This window comes from Oncorhynchus keta, chromosome 24 (genome assembly GCF_023373465.1).
Source record: "Oncorhynchus keta strain PuntledgeMale-10-30-2019 chromosome 24, Oket_V2, whole genome shotgun sequence".
NCBI classification, from domain to species: Eukaryota; Metazoa; Chordata; class Actinopteri; order Salmoniformes; family Salmonidae; genus Oncorhynchus; species Oncorhynchus keta.
In genome coordinates, this window is record NC_068444.1 from 15428400 (window position 1) to 15449147 (window position 20748).

At 39.3% G+C, this 20748-nt stretch overlaps 2 protein-coding genes and 1 long non-coding RNA gene across 5 annotated transcripts in view; 1 reads left to right on the forward strand and 2 right to left on the reverse strand.

Annotated features, from left to right (window-relative positions):
* Positions 1–20748, reverse strand: part of LOC127911390 (uncharacterized) — a 196022-nt gene that overhangs the window by 71810 nt on the left and 103464 nt on the right. The gene's annotated exons all lie outside the window — the stretch shown is intronic.
* Positions 468–8920, reverse strand: LOC118402752 (ribonuclease T2). Of its 2 annotated transcripts, none has more exons than XM_035800962.2 (10): positions 8859–8920; positions 4014–4097; positions 3648–3702; positions 3464–3513; positions 3256–3313; positions 3061–3125; positions 2841–2954; positions 2675–2720; positions 2045–2116; positions 468–1798 (listed from the first exon to the last, which is right to left on the reverse strand). In XM_035800962.2, the coding sequence occupies exons 2-10, from the start codon at positions 4088–4090 to the stop codon at positions 1604–1606; spliced, it is 732 nt and encodes a 243-aa protein (XP_035656855.1). In that variant the 5' UTR covers positions 4091–4097; positions 8859–8920; the 3' UTR covers positions 468–1603. The 2 variants fall into 2 exon arrangements, with proteins under 2 accessions (XP_035656855.1, XP_035656854.1); XM_035800961.1 differs by having other exon boundaries at positions 8614–8874.
* Positions 11465–20748, forward strand: part of LOC118357690 (myomesin-2-like) — a 36960-nt gene continuing 27676 nt past the window's right edge. The window contains exons 1-7 of one of the 2 annotated variants that reach the window (XM_052477867.1): positions 11465–11607; positions 14010–14121; positions 16507–16564; positions 17084–17238; positions 18480–18566; positions 19854–19942; positions 20434–20484. In XM_052477867.1, the coding sequence (XP_052333827.1) occupies positions 14030–14121; positions 16507–16564; positions 17084–17238; positions 18480–18566; positions 19854–19942; positions 20434–20484 (532 nt within the window). In that variant the 5' untranslated portion in view covers positions 11465–11607; positions 14010–14029. The remainder of the gene's footprint in view (positions 11608–14009; positions 14122–16506; positions 16565–17083; positions 17239–18479; positions 18567–19853; positions 19943–20433; positions 20485–20748) is intronic. The other variant, XM_052477868.1, reaches the window with a different exon arrangement.

A 20748-nucleotide genomic window follows, 5' to 3' on the forward strand; every position in this document is an offset into this window, starting at 1 on the left:
GCTGACTGTATGGGATAACTAGCCTATACACCACCAGCATTGCTATTCTACCACTATAGTAAATAGCTTTCATTAACAAAAATGACATCTTCTTGCTCAGGAGAGTTAAGATTGAGTAGTAATCATCGTCTTTGTTCTAATAAACTGACTATACAGCTGCAGTTAAGATGGTGAAGAGTGTGTGACAATAAATATACATGATTTTAAGTCAAACTCATCAGCATTTGAGTGCCTGGACATGGAGTTTTTTATTTCATGTAATACATTTTGTGGATATAAAATTTCTTTAAATGTGTAATTTATTGTAACAGACTGAACAATGCTAGACAATGTAAGACAGGTATACTGCCTCTGTTGGCCATTGGTGTTGTGTAGACGTTTCCTGACCTCTTGTGGCATGTAGTTGAATGTGCATATGTGGATTCACTAAAATGCAAATTGCAGGGGCAAAGAGTATGTACAACTGCTGCAATAGAAACATGTATTTAATTAATTGTCAGTAAAAAATTACAGAGGATCGGAACCATATCAAACAAAGCCACCATTTAAAACCAAAGCGTATCCCACAACTGAAATTACATCTAACTAACTTAACAGCAGAAACAACATCAGTTTCAGATACAATAAGTACAGTATATCTGATTAAATCATGATCATCATTCCATCAAATTATGGAGATTGCATTACTAATGTAAACCAATGCGTTTTAACCACCACCATACACAATCGTAATTACTCAACACTTTTAACATCAAAACATATTTCAAGAGTAATGGAGGCAGTGAATAGACTTCTTCATAAACTGTGCATTACACTTTAGATTTTGTTTGACAAAAAGTAGGACCATACTTTAAACAATTTAAATAATAATTTAAAAGCAAATTTCATACTATTTTACTGGTGGTATTAGGGTTATAATGATCAGTTAGAGCGTTGGGCCAGTAACAGAAAGGTTGCTGGTTCAAATACCTGAAGCGACAAGGTGAAATATCTGACTATGGCTAACCCTGTAAAACAACACATTTCACTGTACCTATTTGTTGTATGTGACAATAAAACATTTTTTATATATTTGTATGACATATTTGGCAAAGCACAAGATTTAAGGACCTTATATCACTCTTAGTATGCCATTTGCCTATAAATGATGTATAAAACATTATATAGGAAGTATGGGCTTTCAGGAATGTTATCATTAAAAGCTGATTTATTCCCTGAGTTAAAACATGATCAACCTGCTTCTAAGAATCAAGCAGAACACAGAAAACACATGAAAAAAAGTTGTAGACAAATTCATTTGGAAACAGTTGTGTTTTTAGTACTTTAGAATAGTATTTCTGAGCTAACTCACACTTAGTAGAACCTTGTATCTACACTCTCGGGGAAAAAAGTGCTATCTAGAACCTTAAAGGGTTCTTCAGCTGTCCCCATAGTAGAACCCTTTGAATAACTATTTTTGGTTGCAGGTAGAACCCTTTCTACAGAGGGTTCTACCTGGAACCAGAAAGGTTTCTCCTATGAGACAGCCGAAGAACCCTTATTTCGAAGAGTGTGTTCCATGTGAGATATAACTGATTATAGAGTAACCAGACCTCACTAGCCACTACATTGATGGCTTCCCCTTAAGGGGAGGGTAGTAGACAGGTGTGGCATGGTCACATACACTAAACTCTGTACCTTTAACATTGAGGAAGTCAATTAGTCTCAGAGTGTCTGTCTCAGAATGCTCACAGTTGGCAAGTTGGAAGTCTGAGTTGAAGCAGATCTCGATCTGGCCCAAGATTTGCACCTTCCCACCCTGTGAACAAGAAATAACTTAGTGATACGTTCTCGATTCAGGGTTAGGTTTCATGATTTAACATTTTAGTTGTGTGAAACAAATACTATTTATGTAGAATGATTAAGGAAATGTATTCTAAATACAAAATTGTACACAATCCACATAATCCTCTACTCTTCAAAGAAAACATGTAGGCAAATTCAATAACTAGTTGTGCTTGAGTTTGCATTTTACCAAAATAAAAATATTTAAAACACATGATACCTTTGGATGAATACACTGAATCTTTGGTTTCACATTGTAGAAGTTGAGAATGATTCCTTCGATGTGGTCAAACTAAAAACACAGAAGTAGTACATTTAACCACGAGTATTCATCACATGCTATTGGATGCATGCACACGTCTCAGTCATTTCACTGACAGTAGGTAAGTACAGATGTAAGATCTTAATTTGATTACCCTGTTGCAGGAAATGTGAAGTATATTTGAGGTTTAAAAAGGCTTCTGAAGTTTGTCATTTCCACTTTGAAATTTCTGATTTGAGTTTCCCTTACGAAAAATGTATCAACCCTTACAAAAATGTCCATTAATTACACATAATAATTCACATTGACCTGTTGCTGCAGGATTATTTTCCTGCTGTAGCAAAATGGCTCAAATCAAGATCCTACATCTGTAAACAGGAACAGTAAGTCAAATGACTTGGGGGAGTACATGAAAAACTATGGCGTGTTTCCCATAACACAGGGTTTCATTTAACACAGTATAGTATGTTTCTTGATATGACGCAGAAATACTTGCCGTTCTTTAAGTCTAACTTTAAACATACAGCAATTTAATATCAGTGCAAAATGCCATTGTCCTTGGTAATGTAGTAATAATGATGTACTTACAGTGTAGTACGCCTCCGAGGGCACAATGTTAAATTTCTTCATCACTCTGAAGACATAAAAAGAATTTATAACTAGTAGAAACATAAATCAGGCTTCAGGGTATACAGACCAAATATTATCCCATATGTTTCATGAGGACACTCTATTGTTAATTCAGTACACTTACCCGTCAAGGTCTACCATGTGATACAGCTCCAGGACTTTGCCAAAGTATTTGTGTTGACTGTTTAGGGACTCTGCTTTTGCAGCACACGTTCCATGTTTTTGCCATTCATATTGCCTGTAAATAGAAGATCAAATGTGCTAACCTTTGTTTAGAAAAATCTTCTTACCTGAAAATATAACAATGACCTGGAGTAAAGTATTTATACACAATTAGAACAGACCAGAATTCAGAGGATGCTGGAGTTATAAGATCCGGCCACCACTTCTGCATATCTGGAAGTAGGTCCTGTAAAACATAGTCACGATCAAACATTTCTCTTAAATTTTTAAATTATCAACACTTGACTTTTGACTTCAAAATGATTTTTTTGTCACGAATAAGCTATTTTTTTCTTCTTCCCCGCAGCAGAACATACCTGGATTAGAGTTACATTGAAGTGCCAAGATGAATTGCATTCCTGGCCTTTATCTGGCCTGTAACACACAGACATTGTGCAAATATGTACAAAGACAACAGAGTCCACGACAGTCACTCAAACTCAGAAAACATGATTATTGGGTTGGGGGCAAAGGCAGCATCTTCAGTGCTTTATTTTTTACTGAATATTATTAAGTCATCCTTACCACAGTCCATGCAAAGTCCAGTAGTCAAATTTGGGATCACAGTGCTCCATCTGCAAATCAAAATGTTTATTTTGTCATACAAGGTGACACATCTGGACACTTATGGCCACCGTATCAATTATACAATCAGATCAACACATGACTCGTAGAGTTTATTATGCTATGAAACCATAAAGTAGCTTACACTGCAAAATGTGCTTGGCCAGTGTTGAGTCAGGATCAATTTACTCCACATATGCCTGAAATAAAGCAGAGTTACATTCAATAAAATATTAACATTAGCATGATCAAAGTGCCTCACTCATTTAATGGCCATTAATTTGCATTGAGACCTGCTACGGAATGACACCAACTCAGTGGCCCTGTGGTTAGAGTGTCCTGGGTTTGGAAGGTTGGGGGATCAATCCTAGCTGCCTCACGCTGACCTATGAGCTGTTGTGTCTCAAAAAGACTACTTACATTGGAATGAAGGGCTTGATGCAGAGGCCATTAACCAGACAGATACGCCTACCAGTGCATTAACCAGACAAACAGGCCTACCAGTACTTACGGCGACGCGAGTACGAATGAGGAAGACATCAGACCGCAGCCAAGGCACAGCAGGACAACAAGCGCCAAAGATTTCATGTTTACGCTGAAACAAAGAAAACATACCATTAGGATAGGTCGATTTTGGACCATAGCTGGATTGACATGATCTGTAGGCCTAATATATTTGTTGGTAGGCTAACTCTTACAATTATAACGCCTAAAACTTCAATTGCATATGCCACTTAAATCATAGGTGGAATTACCACAGGGGATATTCAGAAAAGGTTGATTTGTCCCCCACAATAATTTATTTAAAATAAAACCTCTCATTCCAAAATCATGGGCATTAAGATGGAGTTGGTCTTCCCTTTGCTGCTATAACAGCCTCCACTCTTCTGGGAAGGCTTTCCACTAGATGTTGGAACATTGCTGTGGGGACTTTCTTCCATCCCCCCCCCCTGAAATATGATTTGCCAACCCATTCTCATTAGGTCAGAGCACAGTATTCAAAACGTATTCAGACCTTGACTTTTTCTATATATTTTTTACTTTATCACATTTACATAAGTATTCAGACCCTTTACTCAGTACTTTGTTGAAGCACCTTTGGCAGCGATTACAGGCTCACGTCTTCTTCGGTATGATGCTACAAGCTTGGTACACCTGTATTTGGGGAGTTTTTCTCCTTATTTTCTTCATATCCTGATGGGGAGCGTCGCTGCACAGCTATTTTCAGGTCTCTCCAGATATGTTTGATCGGGTTCAAGTCCGGGCTCAGGCTGGGCCACTCAAAGACATTCAGAGACTTGTCAAGAAGCCACTCCTGCGCTGTGTGCTTAGGGTCATTGCCCTATTGGAAGATGGACCTTCGCCCCAGTCTGAGGTCCTGAGCGTTCTGAGAGTCTTTAGGTGCCTGGTGGCAAACTCCAAACGGGCTGTCATGTGCCTTTTACTAAGGAGTGGCATCCCCCTGACCACTCTACCATAAAGGCCTGATTGGTGGAGTGCTGCAGAGATGGTTGTCCTATCTCCACAGAGGAACTCTAAAGCTCTGTCAGAGTGACCATCAGGTTCTTGGTCACCTCACCGACCAAGGCCCTTCTCCCCCGATTGCTCAGTTTGGCCCGGGCGCCCAGGTTTAGCAAGTCTTGGCGGTTCCAAACTTCTTCCATTTAAAAATCATGTTCTTGGGTAACCTTCAATGCTGCAGAAATGTTTTGGTACCCTTCCCCAGATCTGTGCCTTGACACAATCCTGTCTGAGCTCTACGGACAATTCCTTCGACCTCATGGCTTGGTTTTGGCTCTGACATGCACTATAAACTGTGGGACCTTGTGTGTGTCTGCCTCTCCAAATCATGTCCAATCAATTGAATTCAAATCAAATCAATTGTTATGTTACATGCGCCGAATACAACACACCTTACTGTGAAATGCTTACTTACAAGCCCTTAATCAACAACGCATTTCAAGTAATAGAGTAAAGAAAATAGTTACCACATAAATTAAAGTAAAAAGAAAATGATAATCAAAGAGTAACAAGAAAATTACATAACAATAATGAGGCTATATGCAGGGGGTTTCCAGTACCAAATCAATGTGCGGGGGTACAGGTTGGTCGCGGTAATTTGTAAAGTGACTATGCATAGATAACATTGAGTAGCAGCAGTGTAAAACAAAACGAGGGGGGGGGGGGCAATGTAAATAGTCCAGGTGGCCATTTGATTAACTCTTCAGCAGTCTTATGGCTTGGGGGTAGAATTTCTTAAAGAGCCTTTTGGTCCTATACTCGGCTCTCCAGTACCGCTTGCCGTGGGGTAGCAGAGAGAACAGTCTATGACTTGGGTGACCGGAGTCTTTCACAATTTTTTGGGCCACCTAATATGTAGGTCCTGGATGCCAGTACTGGGCCGTACGCACTACCCTCTGTAGCGCCTTACGATCAGATGCCGAGAAGTTGCCATACCAGGCGGTGATGCAACCGGTCACAATGCTCTCAATGGTGCAGCTATATAACTTTTTTAGGATCTGGGGACCCATGCCAAATCTTTTCAGTCTCCTGGGGGGAAAAGATGTTGTTGTACCTTCCTCAAAACTGTCTTGGTGTGTTTGGACCATGACAGTTTGTTCGGTCTGAATACTTTCAGAAGGCACTAACACATATTCACACACACACACACAGTTGAAGTTTGAAGTTTACATACACCTTAGCCAAATTAATTTAAAATCAGTTTCACAATTCCTGAAATTTAATCCTAGTAAAAATTCCCTCTCTTAGGTCAGTTAGGATCACCACTTTATTTTAAGAATGTGAAATGTCAGAATAATAGTAGAGAGAATTATTTATTTCAGCTTTTATTTCTTTCATCACATTGCCAGTGGGTCAGAAGTTCACATACATTCAATTAGTATTTGGCAGCATTGCCTTTAAATTCTTTAACTTGGGTCAAACGTTTCAGGTAGCCTTCCACAAGCGTCCCACAAAAAGTTGGGTGAATTTTGGCCCATTCCTCCTGACAGAGCTGGCGCTCCTGGCTCGCACACACACTTTCCAGTTCTGCCCACAACTTCCTATAGGATTGAGGTCAGGACTTTGTGATGGCCACTCCAATACCTTGACTTTGTTGTCCTTAAGCTATTTTGCCACAACTTTGGAAGTATGCTTGGGGTCATTGTCCATTTGTGACCAAGCTTTAGCTTCCTGATTGATGTCTTGAGGTGTTGCGTCAATATATTTACATAATTTTCCTCCCTCATGATGCCATCTATTTTGTGAAGTGCACCAGTCCGTCCTGCAGCAAAGCACCCCCACAACATGATGCTGCCACCCCCGTGCTTCACGGTTGGGATGGTGTTCATCGACTTGCAAGCCTCCCGCCTTTTCCTCCAAACATAACGATGGTCATTATGGCCAAACAGTTCTATTTTTGTTTCATCAGCCAGAGGACATTTCTCCAAAAAGTACAACCTTTGTCCCCATGTGCAGTTGCAAACCGTAGTCTGGCTTTTTTATGTCGGTTTTGGAGCAGTGGCTTCTTCCTTCCTTCCTGAGCGGCCTTTCTGGTTATGTCGAGATAGAACTCGTTTTACTGTGGATACTTTTGTACCCGTTTCCTCCAGCATCTTTACAAGGTCTTTTGCTGTTGTTCTGTGATTGATTTGCACTTTTCGCCCCAAAGTATGTTCATCTCATACGTCGAATGTATGCACACATGACTGTAAGTCGCTTTGGATAAAAGCGTCTGCTAAATGGCATATATTATTATTATATATATCTCTAGGAGACAGAACGCGTCTCCTTCCTGAGCGGTATGACAGCTGCGTGATCCCATGGTGTTATACTTGCATACTATTGTTTGTACAGATGAATGTGGTACCTTCAGGCATTTGGAAATTACTCCCAAGGATGAACCAGACTTGTGGAGGTCTACATTTTTTTTCTGAGGTCTTGGCTGATTTATTTTGATTTCTCCATGATGTCAAGCAAAGAGGCAATGAGATGGAAGGTAGGCCTTGAAATACATCCACAGGTACAGCTCCAATTGACTCAAGTGATGTCAAGTAGCCTATCAGAAGCTTCTAAAGCCATGACATTCTCTGGAATTTTCCAAGCTGTTTAAAGGCACAGTCAACTTAGTGTATGTAAACTTCTGACTAGAGGTCGACCGATTAATCGGAATGGCCGATTAATTTGGGCCAATTTCAAGTTTTCATAACAATCGGAATTGTTTTTTTTATACCCTTATTTAACTAGGCAAGTCAGTTAAGAACGCATTTTTATTTTCAATTACGGCCTAGGAAAGATGGGTTAACTGCCTTTTTCAGGGGCAGAACGACAGTTTTTCACCTTGTCAGCTCAGGGTATTCAATCTTGCAACCATACAGTTAACTAGTCCAACGCTCTAACCATTGCACTCCACGAGGAGCCTGCCTGTTACACGAATGCAGTAGAAGCCAAGGTAAATTGCTAGATAGCATTAAACTTATCTTATAAAAAACAATCAATCATAATCACTAGTTATAACTACTAATCCAGTTTAGCAGGCAATATTAACCAGGTGAAATTGTGTCATTTCTCTTGCGTTCAATGCACGCAGTCAGGGTATGTGCAACAGTTTGGGCTGCCTGGCTCATTGCGAACTAATTTGCCAGAATTTTACGTAATTATGACATAACATTGAAGGTTGTGCAATGTAACAAGAATATTTAGACTTAGGGATGCCACCTGTTAGATAAAATACCGAACGGTTCCGTATTTCACTAAAATAATAAACGTTTTGTTTTCGAAAGCTTATTATATAATACTTTAATTTTAGTCTATATAGCATATGTAATAACATGTATAGGCTACAATGGTTTAAATTGTGTAATGTTTACATTGGTGCTTGCCAAATACTATTGAGCTGATATTTGCGCCCATCATCGACACGGTTTGCTGTCAAGTCAAATAATCGAGCCTGTTTTGCAACTCTGTGTAAACCGTCGTGGGGAGCGTAACTTGAGCTTGCACAATAGAAGGCTATGTGTTACTTTCATTATTTTACAAACACTGTCTCCAGCTGGCTACACGTAGCCTAGACTATTTGGGTACATTTTCAATATAGCCTACGAGTGTCTTACCTGTGTTTTGTTCTTTTGTTCTTGTGGATCGATGTAAAACCCCGCTACAGTAACCTGGCGTATACAGAACTAGAAGTTTGTCCAAGACCATTTAGATGAGGAAATATTTATATTGTTTTATAGATTAGCAATATGACATCTCACTGGTATCACTTATGGTTTAAAATTAGATAGCCACTACGATTCGACGTCTGGTTGTAGAAAAGATGGTGGATAAATGAAGATGTCTTACTCAGGCAGTTTACCTTTGGAAAAAATGTTCACGGTTCCTGTCTGTGTAAGTAGGCGTTCCCTCTCTCACGTGAGCTTGCTTTACCGTGTAAGACCAATGGTTATGGTCTATTTATTTTCCTTTCCCAGCTCTCCCCACCTGCCCCGCCTGACCAGAAAAACATAGCCAGTGAGATATTGGGCAGCCATTCAAGGTGGCAGGGGCAATAAGTAGACCAGAATAGCCACGCTCTGAACTTAAAAAATGTGTGGATGTCTCGCTTTCTCTACTGTCTTTGGTAGTAGCCAAGAATAATGAAAGTGTGAAATTGTTTTCCTGCAACAGAGCTGAGTCTCACGCAATGGTGTAAAGTACTTAAGTAAAAAACACTTTAAAGTACTACTTAAGTCGTTTTTGGGGTATCTGTACTTTACTTTACTATTTATATTTTTGACAACTTTTACTTCACTAAATTCCAAAAGAAAAGTATGTACTTTTTACTCCATACAGTTTCCCTGACACCCAAAAGTACTTAACAGGACAGGAAAAGTGTCCAATTCAGGCACTTATTAGGTCATCCCTTCTATCTGATCTGGCGGATTTACTAAACACAAATGCTTTGTTTGTAAATTATGTCTGTGTGTTGGAGTGTGCCCCTGTCCACCCATCAATAAAAAAACAAGAATTATGCTGTCTGGTTTGCTTAATATAAGGATGTTGAAATTATATATACTTTGACACTTAAGTATATTTGAGCAATTACTTGATACTTAAGTATATTTAAAACCAAATAGTTTTAGAATGTTACTCAGGTAGTGTTTTACTGGTTGACTTATTATAAAAATTATCACTTTTACTCGATTCATTTTCTATTAAGGAATCTACTTTAACTCACTAATAACAACTGGTCTCACGGTCTCCTGTCAGGAGAAACACTATTTTTACGACACTTCGATACCGAAATGACTTTTTCGTAGCAGGTTAGGAGAATTTAAGAGGAAGGTTATGATAATTAATGTAGAAGTTTAGGAGACTGGCGTTAAGTTTAGGAAAGGGTTTAGGGTTAGCGAAAATGCTATCCTTCCAATGCTACAAAAATCACTTCCTATCGAAGTGTTGTGTAAAGAGTGTCCCGAGCACGGTCTCGTGTAGAAAATTGAAGTCACGCAAGATCATGTGAGAAGTGCAATGGAACAAGCAACGTCTGACACCTGACACCAGTGTAATGAAACAGCAAGGAGCAGGTCTCGAACCCTCAACATTCCAGTCCGAAATCCAGCGCGCTATCGACTGTGCCCCAAAAGCATGCTCAAGCGGCAGAGTCGATATCCGCGCTGAAAACTACAGGGTCGTTACAAGACTTTTGAGAAGATGGGAAACTCCATTAGAAATGTATTAGGGCACGCTTCCCATGCGTCGTCAATGGGCCGCGCAGTGCATTCTGGGACAAGATCTCCTCTTCAAGGAGTGAATGGAGTCAATTGGGCGCAAGCTAAAAAAACAACAACATTAGCACGCATTTCTTAAACAAGAAGTATAAAACATATTTTCCGAGATGTGAGATAATTAATGTGTTCTATGTAATGCCGTATAGGTTTGGAATCGTGAGATTTGAGAAGGGATTTGCGTGACGATTAGTTTAGCAACTCTGTGACGCAGCATGACAACCTGGTTGACGGTCTGCTTGGTGGGTGGGGCGTTACACGTATCTTTGTAGTAGGCAGCCTGTATGGTAGTTCACCAGACTTTACATTTCGTAGCTGTGTAGGATAATTTACGCAGCAGGTTAGGATAATTAGGTGAAGGTTAGGAAAAGGGTTAGGGTTTGCTAAAATGCAAAACAAGTAAACCTTAGACGTCAATTTGAAATAAACTGTAATCCATCTCGCCATGAACCATATATAACCCACAGGCGCGCATACTCGCCACGAATATTAAACAGACTTCTATCATGACATTACACTGGGCCACACAGTTGAGTAAAAAACAACAAACAACGTTGTAATGTTTATTGCAATTGCATTTATCTCTTTAATATTTCTATAACAAATGGGCAGGCTTTGCATACATTTTGTACAATGTTATTTATGACAGAAGGCTATGAATGATCCGTTATTGTTTTAATTTAAGCTAACTAATAGATGAATAATGTTTGCATAAAGCTAAACAAGCTGTGTGACATTGCCTCTGATCTGGGGCTATTGGCAGGAATAGCCTAGCCTACTAATATACACTGTTGACTCCTAACCCAATCTCCCGTTAAAAATAGTGCTGGCAACAGTTCAGGTTTCACGGTATGTCTTAAGGTTCCGTATTGGTTCCTTCAGTTGAGCATAGAACAAAACAAAAATGCATTAAGATAGCCTAACGCTAAAATAAATATAACAAATATTACAATTATTTTAAATTCTTACAATTGTAGCGTAGGCCTATTCGTGAAATAGAGGCTAGAGTTGAAAGAAGTATGACATTTAAATGAAGTAAACTGGACACATTGTGCTCAGGCCAAATTTGGTAAATATTGCAAAATGGAATAAATGTTTTATAACTTATACAGTGAGCAAAGAAGCGCCGACACTGCATGATATGTAGCCTAGCCTACTGCAAGTAAGAAATGATGTTGAGGGTTGATGTAAAAGCTATATATAGTCATATGCCTATCCATAAATGGGATGCTGAGAGTTGCTGCACTCTGTGGGTCATTTTTTGTTTTCATCAGCGAGTGACTCCCAAGCGTGTTACGGCTGACCCACCTCTGCTTTCAACTCGTGTAATCTCTTGGGGTAAGTCAGGCCTATTATTGCCTTCCCTTACAGATTCCTTCATTTTTCCGACAGGTGCTGATTTGAGAAATGTGCGCTTGGGACTTGGTTATATCGGAATGTGGAGATGTATTAGTCCAATTGCCTAATTAGTGCCTACTGCCTAGACCTTGACGTGACATAAAATTATATTATGTAGCAATATTCCTTTTAATATTTTGGGGCACTTATATTATTGATCTCATAATGTTGCTCTGATGGCATACTAATAAATCAGTTTATATGGACTTTTAAAAGTCATTCTATAAAAGAAAGAGCTGACTATATGTCTGCTATATGCAGAGAAATGTGGCTCAGGAGTTCAAGTGTCAAGGGGTTGATATATCTGGTGCTTGAATGTCTGATGTTAAGCACTTTTGCTTTATACTTGAGAAGTATTCTAGCTATAATTTAGCTCAACCTGGCAGATCCATGAATATAGGGAATAGGATAGAAAAGTCAAAAAGCTCATTCCTGTTATTTGATTGTAAACCTATTTCAATTGTTGAGATGCATTATGCAACTGTGTACGATTGTGGGAATTTAAGGCTGCCATAGGCCCATAGAAATGACAACTATGTCCATATTCAAAGAACTTATTCAAAACTAACGCCTTGATCACACCTACAGTGTCTTACGCAAAATGGTGCGCTGCATCATCTGGATATGTGTGCAAGAAAAGTTAATCATTCTGCTTCTGCTACCTGCTACCATTCTGCTTTCTGTCAAGCCATCTACGCATACAGTTTGACGCATACGTTAGATAAACCCAATGTGTGGACCACACAGAACGCACTGCAACTGCCTCTGCAGCGTAATGCTGAGAGGCAAACGCAGCATCCTATTGGAAATTAATGTACTTCTGGAATGACACTGTCGGTGTGATCCAGGCATACGTTTATGTCCTGCCACTTAAACAACTTGCAAGTGCTCAGATTGTTCTTGTGTCTGTTAATATTCAATCTGCTACAGCAATAGGCTTCACGGGTTAGCATATTTTATTTAACACCATATCATTTGTGAAATATACATTGAACCCCTTCATATGTTATACGTGTCTTAATGACGTTGAGATTTCAGTATTGTATGAATAACTGGAATAACTGAACATTCATTGAACCATTAATTGCCAGTTAACTAGCTCTAAGCCCCCCACACACACACACTCTAATTTTAAACCCCCAATGAATTTACTTTTCATTTGGTCACCTCTTCTACCCATAACTCAGACTGTTCCATTACATCAGAACAGGTGTTATCTCTCCTACCCATAACTCAGACTGTTCCATTACATCAGAACAGGTGTTATCTCTCCTACCCATAACTCAGACTGTTCCATTACATCAGAACAGGTGTTATCTCTCCTACCCATAACTCAGACTGTTCCATTACATCAGAACAGGGGCCATCTCTTCTACCCATAACTCAGACTGTTCCATTACGTCAGAACAGGGGACATCTCTTCTACCCATAACTCAGACTGTTCCATTACATCAGAACAGGTGTTATCTCTCCTACCCATAACTCAGACTGTTCCATTACATCAGAACAGGTGTTATCTCTCCTACCCATAACTCAGACTGTTCCATTACATCAGAACAGGTGTTATCTCTCCTACCCATAACTCAGACTGTTCCATTACATCAGAACAGGTGTTATCTCTCCTACCCATAACTCAGACTGTTCCATTACATCAGAACAGGTGTTATCTCTCCTACCCATAACTCAGACTGTTCCATTACATCAGAACAGGTGTTATCTCTCCTACCCATAACTCAGACTGTTTCATTACATCAGAACAGGTGTTATCTCTCCTACCCATAACTCAGACTGTTCCATTACATCAGAACAGGTGTTATCTCTCCTACCCATAACTCAGATTCCATTACATCAGAACAGGTGTTATCTCTCCTACCCATAACTCAGACTGTTCCATTACATCAGAACAGGTGTTATCTCTCCTATCCATAACTCAGACTGTTCCATTACATCAGAACAGGCACAATGTTTCCCCTTGCACTGCAGGTTTGATGGAATTTGACCCCCAGCGTCTGTAACCTCACAGGCATTAATACCAACGATTTTTACAACTAAACCAAGATAGACCACAGCCTGTCTTTTCCAATGGGAACAAATTTGTGAATATCTGTCTCATTGTGCTAATACCTAAGGACATACTGTACTGCATATTGTACTGCATATTGTGCCTTGAAATGCATCAGTGGATCAAAAAGCCAGAAGAGCCATGGATCCGTTGCATGGCATTGTAAAACTACATTAACATGGTTTGTTGCTGTCTTACAACTACTATATGTCTATTGGTAGCCATTATATTACTATTAGCCAATATAATACAGTATGTGTGTTCATCATTTCAATCACAGGTCATTAAAAGTGATCAACTATGGCTGCAACAGTTGCCAGACACAAGCATGTGCACGTCAGCCACGACTGCCACAGTGCACAGTCTAAGGTTGTAGCAAAGCAGTATACAAGGTAAGGAAGATGGGCCCATAGGAATCTTATGCTTCATTTGAAACGTTTACACAGGCAACCCAATTTTGATGAATCAGATCTGCTCTGAAAAAGATCTGATGTGAAAAGATCTGATGTGATTGGTCAAAAGACAATTAGTGAAAAAAAATATCAGAATTAGGCTGCCTGTGTAAATGTAGCTCATGTGGTTTGGAAACTGGTGGCCAGATTTACACATTTTTGCACAGGAGTATAATAAGCACCTGCTATTTACCAGAGCGAGTAATGCATTTAAATGGTAGAGCTTATTTAGCATATTTAGATTCAATGTAAATTGTTTTTCCTCTACTATTTGTTTCTGGTCTTTATTCCCCTCTGAGGATAAAGCACTGGTGTAAATACATAAAGTATATCTGGCCCTGGGTGTACAGTTTCAAATGGCAGTTAGTGTATTCAGCTGGGCTTTTAACAGTGGGTAAGTTTACACCTGGAGAGAGCACTTGTAACTCACTAACAGGTTGGTTCCCTGCTAATTGCCTAATCTCATGTAACTATGCAACCATCCTACTGCTATTACATCACTGAATCACATTATCTTCTGTAAACTGGAGACACATGCTACACTGTCTTGCAATTTGTATTTGTATTTATTATGGATACCCCTTAGCTGCTGCTAATGCAGCTGCTGCTAATGCAGCTGCCAATGTACAATAAACGGTTTTCTCTGTAATACACCTTTCACTTATTTGCCTTCAACGAGGGGTGTGTTTATTTGTGCGTTGTGTATTGATCAACAGTGGCTCAGTTGGTAGACCATGGTCCTTGCAATGCCAGGGTTGTGGGTTTGATTCCCATGGGGTACTGGCTGGTACCAGCCTTACAAGGCTCACAAAATAATTTTAGACCCAAGCCACCCAAGTACCCAGACTTTGACCTACTCCCCTTTGGGCGCAGATAGAGGGCACCCCTCAGCAGGAAAAACAGAACTAGACAATCATTTGTGCCATGTGTGATATCCCTCCTAAATAGCTCGGGCTAATGTTCCTAATGACTCAGTAAGGCCAGCAGGCTAGTCTTTTATTATTTTTTATGTTTTATTGGTATGTAACTGTTATGAAAGTTGTATTGTCAATTTTGTTTTGTATTTAAATGCCTCTTTAAACGTGACACTGCAACAACATTTCCCCATGGGGACAATAAAGTCAGTAAAGGCTTCTGAGGTTTGTAATTTCCTCTTTGAAATACAGTATAAATACAAAGGTATGTGGACACCCCTTCAAAATAGTGGATTTGGCTATTTTAGCTGCACCTGTTGCTGACAGGTGAATAAAATCGAGCACACAGCCATGCAATCTCCATAAACAAACATTGGCTGTAGAATGCCCCATACTGAAGAGCTCAGTAACTTTCAACGTGGCACCGCAGCTCAGCTGCGAAGTGGTATGCCACACAAGCTCACAAAACGGGACTGTGCTGACCTAGTGCTGAAGAGCGTAGCGCGTAACAATTGTCTGTCCTCGGTTGCAACACTCACTACCGAGTTCCAAACTGCCTCTGGAAGCAACGTAAGCACAAGAACTGTTCATCTGTAGCTTCATGAAATGGGTTTCCATGGCCGAGCAGCTGCACACAAGCCTAAGATCACCATGCCCAATGCCAAGCTTTGGCATGTCTCAGACTTGATTTTCCCTTACGAAAAATGTATCAACCTATACAAATATGTCCATTAATTATAATCCACACAATAATTCAAATGTTCCTGTTGCTGCAGGATTATTTTCCTGCCGTATCAAATTGGCTCAAATTCACATCCTACATCTGTACCATACTGTCTATGGATCGTACCATGTTTCATCTATTTAATCTCTGATCATCTATATTACCTGTGGACACTTGTATGATTATTTTGTCAGGTATGCACAGACTGATGATTCATCCCCAAGAAATAGTACACTAGGTAATCTGACAGAAATGCAATCAGAATAGCTATTTTGAAAAACCCGCAATAACATTTGCTAAATATGTGATTATATTTTATTAGAGAGAGGGCTTTTAATGTAAATGAAGTGCTTTTTAGCTTTACAACAATATTTACTCAGCAATGAGCTGATTATTGAAATGTAGCAAAGATGCTTACTGTACCTATGGCACATCCTTTAGTTGTTATGGTTGTTATGGTTGTTATGGTCAGACTTAACATAGATGTTTTTTGTGGTGCTTAGAGACTTTTCACTGCGGTGAGCCTTACTTAATGTAGATTTGGTCCTAAATGCTTGTTTGCTTGAACATAATTAGCTGCTTACACTTGTTTATGTTGACTTTGTAAATGCCCAACAAATAGTGAACTTGGAATTGCTTTTACCTTTTGTAAATTATGCTTTGACTATGTCTGTTTTGTTTATATAGCTCTGAGGTTGTGGAGGACGATTATCATCACAAACAAGAAACAAGAATCCAGGGAGTGGTAAGGTCCTTATCTGTCTTGTTGGGAGATGTCACCATAATTAAAAATGTATTTTGAAAAAGACGAGTGGAAATATTTAGTATCAGATCGGCAAAATACTTGTTCTCTTTTCACCATATTGAGCCAAACCGTACAGTACAGGTGTAGGATCTTAATTTGATCACCCTGTTGCAGGAGAATTTTCAGGAAATGTAAAACTTGTAGTGTATTTTAGGTTTAAAAAGTCTTCTGAAGTTTGTAATTTAAATTTGCTGACTTGATTTCCCCTTATGAATTTTTTTATCCATTAATTATAATCCACGTAATAATTCAAATGTCCTGTTGCTGCAGGATTATTTTCCTGTTGTAAAAAACTGGATCTGATTAAGATCCTACATCTGTATGGTGGATGCATAACCAGGCAGGCGCAGTACAGGTTGCCTCAGCTCGGCTTGGCTCAGTATGGTGAAAAGGATATTGACGAAAACTTAATGAGGTTTCATATACTGTAAAAATGTCACATTTCCATATTGTCTTCAGGTACGGAAGAAGATGGTTGAGAAGTATGTTCGTGAGGAGTCTATGATAAGGGGTCCTCAATTCCTGACCACACTCCGATCCCATACCGTTTGGGAGCACACTCCTGTGAAACTATACTGTACGGTCGAGGGTTACCCTACCCCACTTGTGAAATGGTAAGGATTCAGTCTAAGTGGTTTATCTATGGGTATCAAATGGTATTGTATTGGTGTACACTCTTAGGAAAAAAGGTTCCAAAAGGGTTCTACAGCTGTCCCCATAGGAGAACCCCTTTTGGTTCTAGGTAGAACCCTTTTTGGTTCCAGGTAGATCTATTTTGTGTTCCATGTAAAACCCTCTGTGGAAAGGGTTCTAAATGGAACCAAAAGGATTCTACCTGGAACCAATAAGTGCTCTTCAAAGGGTTCTCCTATGGGAACAGCCAAAGAACCCTTTTAGGTTCTAGACAGCACCTTTCTTTCTAAGAGTGTAGCACAAAGGGAGAACTGTTCCTCTGGTGCTATTCTCTCATTCCCTCTATGGGAGTGAAATAATGGTCAAAGTTTTACAGATGATTGATAGTGTTTGATTTCAGTTGAGGCTAAGATGTCAGCATAGTTAAACTTGTCACTGTCTCTGTAGAAATGTTTTGTTCTCCATTCCTGAGATTTGACTCATTGATAAACATGGTGAAAATGTAGATACATTTAGGTATCTGCTATAGGTACCTGCTACCACTTTAGGTACCTGCTATGACAAAGGTACAGACTGATTACACAGTCTATAGAAATGTTTGTGGTCTTACAAACATCCTTAAAAGCGTAGGTGCTGGGCTAAAGAAGTCAACTTGTAAATAACAGAGAGGCCTGCACACTGAATATGCACCCAATTGACCAGCTTTATTCATTTAACCTTTATTTAACCAGGGAGTCATGATGAGACCAAGGTCTCTTTTACAGACGAGACATGAATTACATAAATGACAGAAAATATAAATACAAAATGCAAGCAGAAAGTAGAACAGGGTCATAAAAAACCAACACATTCATCAGTAATAAGGTCCTCAGTCAACCTTCTAAATCACTCTAGAGGCACCAGAACATCACATTCATCAGTAATAAGGTCCTCAATCAGCATTCTGAATCACCCTAGAGGCACCAGAACATCACATTCATCAGTAATAAGGTCCTCAATCAGCATTCTGAATCACCCTAGAGGCATCAGAGCATCACAACTAAAAACTGATGTACCTAACTCAGTAGAGACCAAAGGAATTTCCAGAGTAGCATATTCAGTGAGCTAGCCTCTCTGGTAATACACAGTCTGATCACAATATTCTGCACACGTGGTCACTTTTGTGTTACCACATCCAACTGAAAGATTCACCATCAACCACTTCTACTTGATTTCTCTCCAGGTATAAAGATGGTGTCAGCATTGACATGTCATCAATTAAATACAATGTGCAGGACAATGTTGGAATTCATACCCTGGAGATTGCCAAGTAAGTTATTCTCATGGTAGGATTTTTTTGGTTTACTAGCTATAGCTAATCTATGTGTTTCAGACATTAGGAGGCACAATGGATGCACACCGTCAGTGGTAAAACAATGAGGGAAAGCACATGTTCTCATTGATTTGAGTTGTTTATTATTTAGATCCTTTTGTCCACAAAACATTATCCCATCACGGTAGCTTATCACGGCCATTTAAAAAATCTGATACAATATCATGACTTTGCTCCTGGAACATTGGGGATTTTCACTGTGGCCTCCCTGCATTTCACTCACAATCCCAGTGTTTAATGTTAACTTAATTAACACACGAGTGCCCACAAAAGGGAGTCTTGTGAATGGTGGAGCTGTAGCTGTGGAGCTTTTCCAATTTAGTCAAAAGCCCTCTTGGGCGCCGCCCTCATCTTGAGGACTCGTCAGCTGTTCATAGCGAAGTGCTGAGCTCTGTGTCATTGGATCTTGGAGCTCCTTAAAGAGCACTGCATCCCCTCGCTGTCAGAGTGTCAGGGGCACCAAGGCTAGATCCCCTCTCAAGTCTCAAAGCACTTTTTGCCTCTCCAAATCAAAATGAAAGGTCTCAATAAAGAAATGCCACTCTGTATTCTCCCAGTGTTCAAACCCTTTCACACTCAAAGAGAACAACCGTGGTTTGGAGACAGAGAGGGAAAGTGAGTGTGGACAGCTTTAAAATAGTGTGTACAGGGTCAAGGTCTGATATCTGTCACTATTCTCAGCCTTCTCTCCCCCCTTGAATCTTCAGATGTTTGCCATTCATGTTTAAAAGCCTCTCATGTTGAATATCTCCTGAAGAATTCATGGACTTGTTTTTTTCTTCGTCCCCTACATAGAATATTCTCCTGTCCTGAGTTCAAAACATTTGATAATGTCTGCCATGATCTTGAGTGTGTGGTTCTAGAGGTCAAGATACGACGCTAGAAAAGTATTTAAATGTTCTGTATTTATTTGCTGTGCAATATTGTGCATTAATAGAGCCATAACAACATTTCAAATGAGGACCGTGTCTTGATATTTCACAGTATTAATTTTAGTCAACAGCAATTTGCATAATCTACATAATTTATCATCCTTTGAAAGTTTACCATCCTGTAAATTCAACTCATGAAATTATGTTTGGTGGTTAGTAAATTAATCAAAAATAAATAATAAATCCACAAACAAAAATAAATAGATAAAAGTCTAAGCCTTAAGTATTGCTGAGATGTTTATGTTTGTTCATGTACAGTTTCCAATATGTATTCTTCCGGTATTCACTATAGGTGTGAAACTGATGACACTGCGCAGTACACTGCTGTGGCTGGTAACATTCATGGACAGGTCTCTACTCAAGCCTCTATCATTGTCAAGAGTAAGTCTGGAAAGGCAAAAACATACAGTATACATGTGTTGTCAATGCATTGTTTTTAATATAATGCTTATTTAAATGGCCAATCAGCAGTGGACACAATAATAAAGCATACTCCCCACTACTGTTGCGGTAAAAAGTTGAAGGATGGGGCTGGAGAAATGTAATATCACTCAAATTCATAGACAGAGCTATGGATGCAAGGACTGAACATCCATGATATCACAATTATAGTTTTAACCATGTTTTGAAACATTGGCGTAAAACAAGATTATATTTTGGGTTCTGATGGGGTACGACAGTTAAACTAAGCTCATGAGGCAATTAGAAGTTATATAACTTATAAGTCCAAAAATGTATGGAGCGACTGCTGATTGCCCCTTTAAATGGAAAGCGTATGTGTAATTACTTGATTTATACCATAATCATACAACATGATGGTGTATTGTATTGTTGCATAGTGATTGTGTGTGTATAATATGTCTGTTCTGCAGGGATCAGAGAAGAAGGACATTCATCTTCCTATGCATGGCTTCCTTACACAAGTAAGTCCACCCAACACAACTGTCCTGTTTATTCTCTCTGATACTTAATTTATCCTCTGAGTAGATTCTGAGCACCGTTGAGTCAAATCCAATCACTGGGGATTGCTTGAATAGGGCCTCATTCTTCTTGAATTGTAAAGATGTAGCCTACATATGAATCAATGTACTCAACACAACAATGTTTTGTACTATAGTGAGAGACAAACATAAACTACTGTAGAAGGTATATCAATTCAAACATGCTTTGTTAGAATAATGTTGTTT

What these genes read in the sequence shown, in the direction of transcription:
- LOC118402752 (XM_035800962.2), bottom strand. Translation starts at nt 4,090, where the DNA reads ATGAAATCTTTGGCGCTTGTTGTCCTGCTGTGCCTTGGCTGCGGTCTG. An exon ending in TCAATGTAACTCTAATCCAG is followed by an intron (nt 3,126 to 3,255) that starts GTATGTTCTGCT and finishes TATGTTTTACAG; the next exon opens with GACCTACTTCCAGATATGCA. An exon ending in CACATGGTAGACCTTGACGG is followed by an intron (nt 2,721 to 2,840) that starts GTAAGTGTACTG and finishes TTATGTCTTCAG; the next exon opens with AGTGATGAAGAAATTTAACA.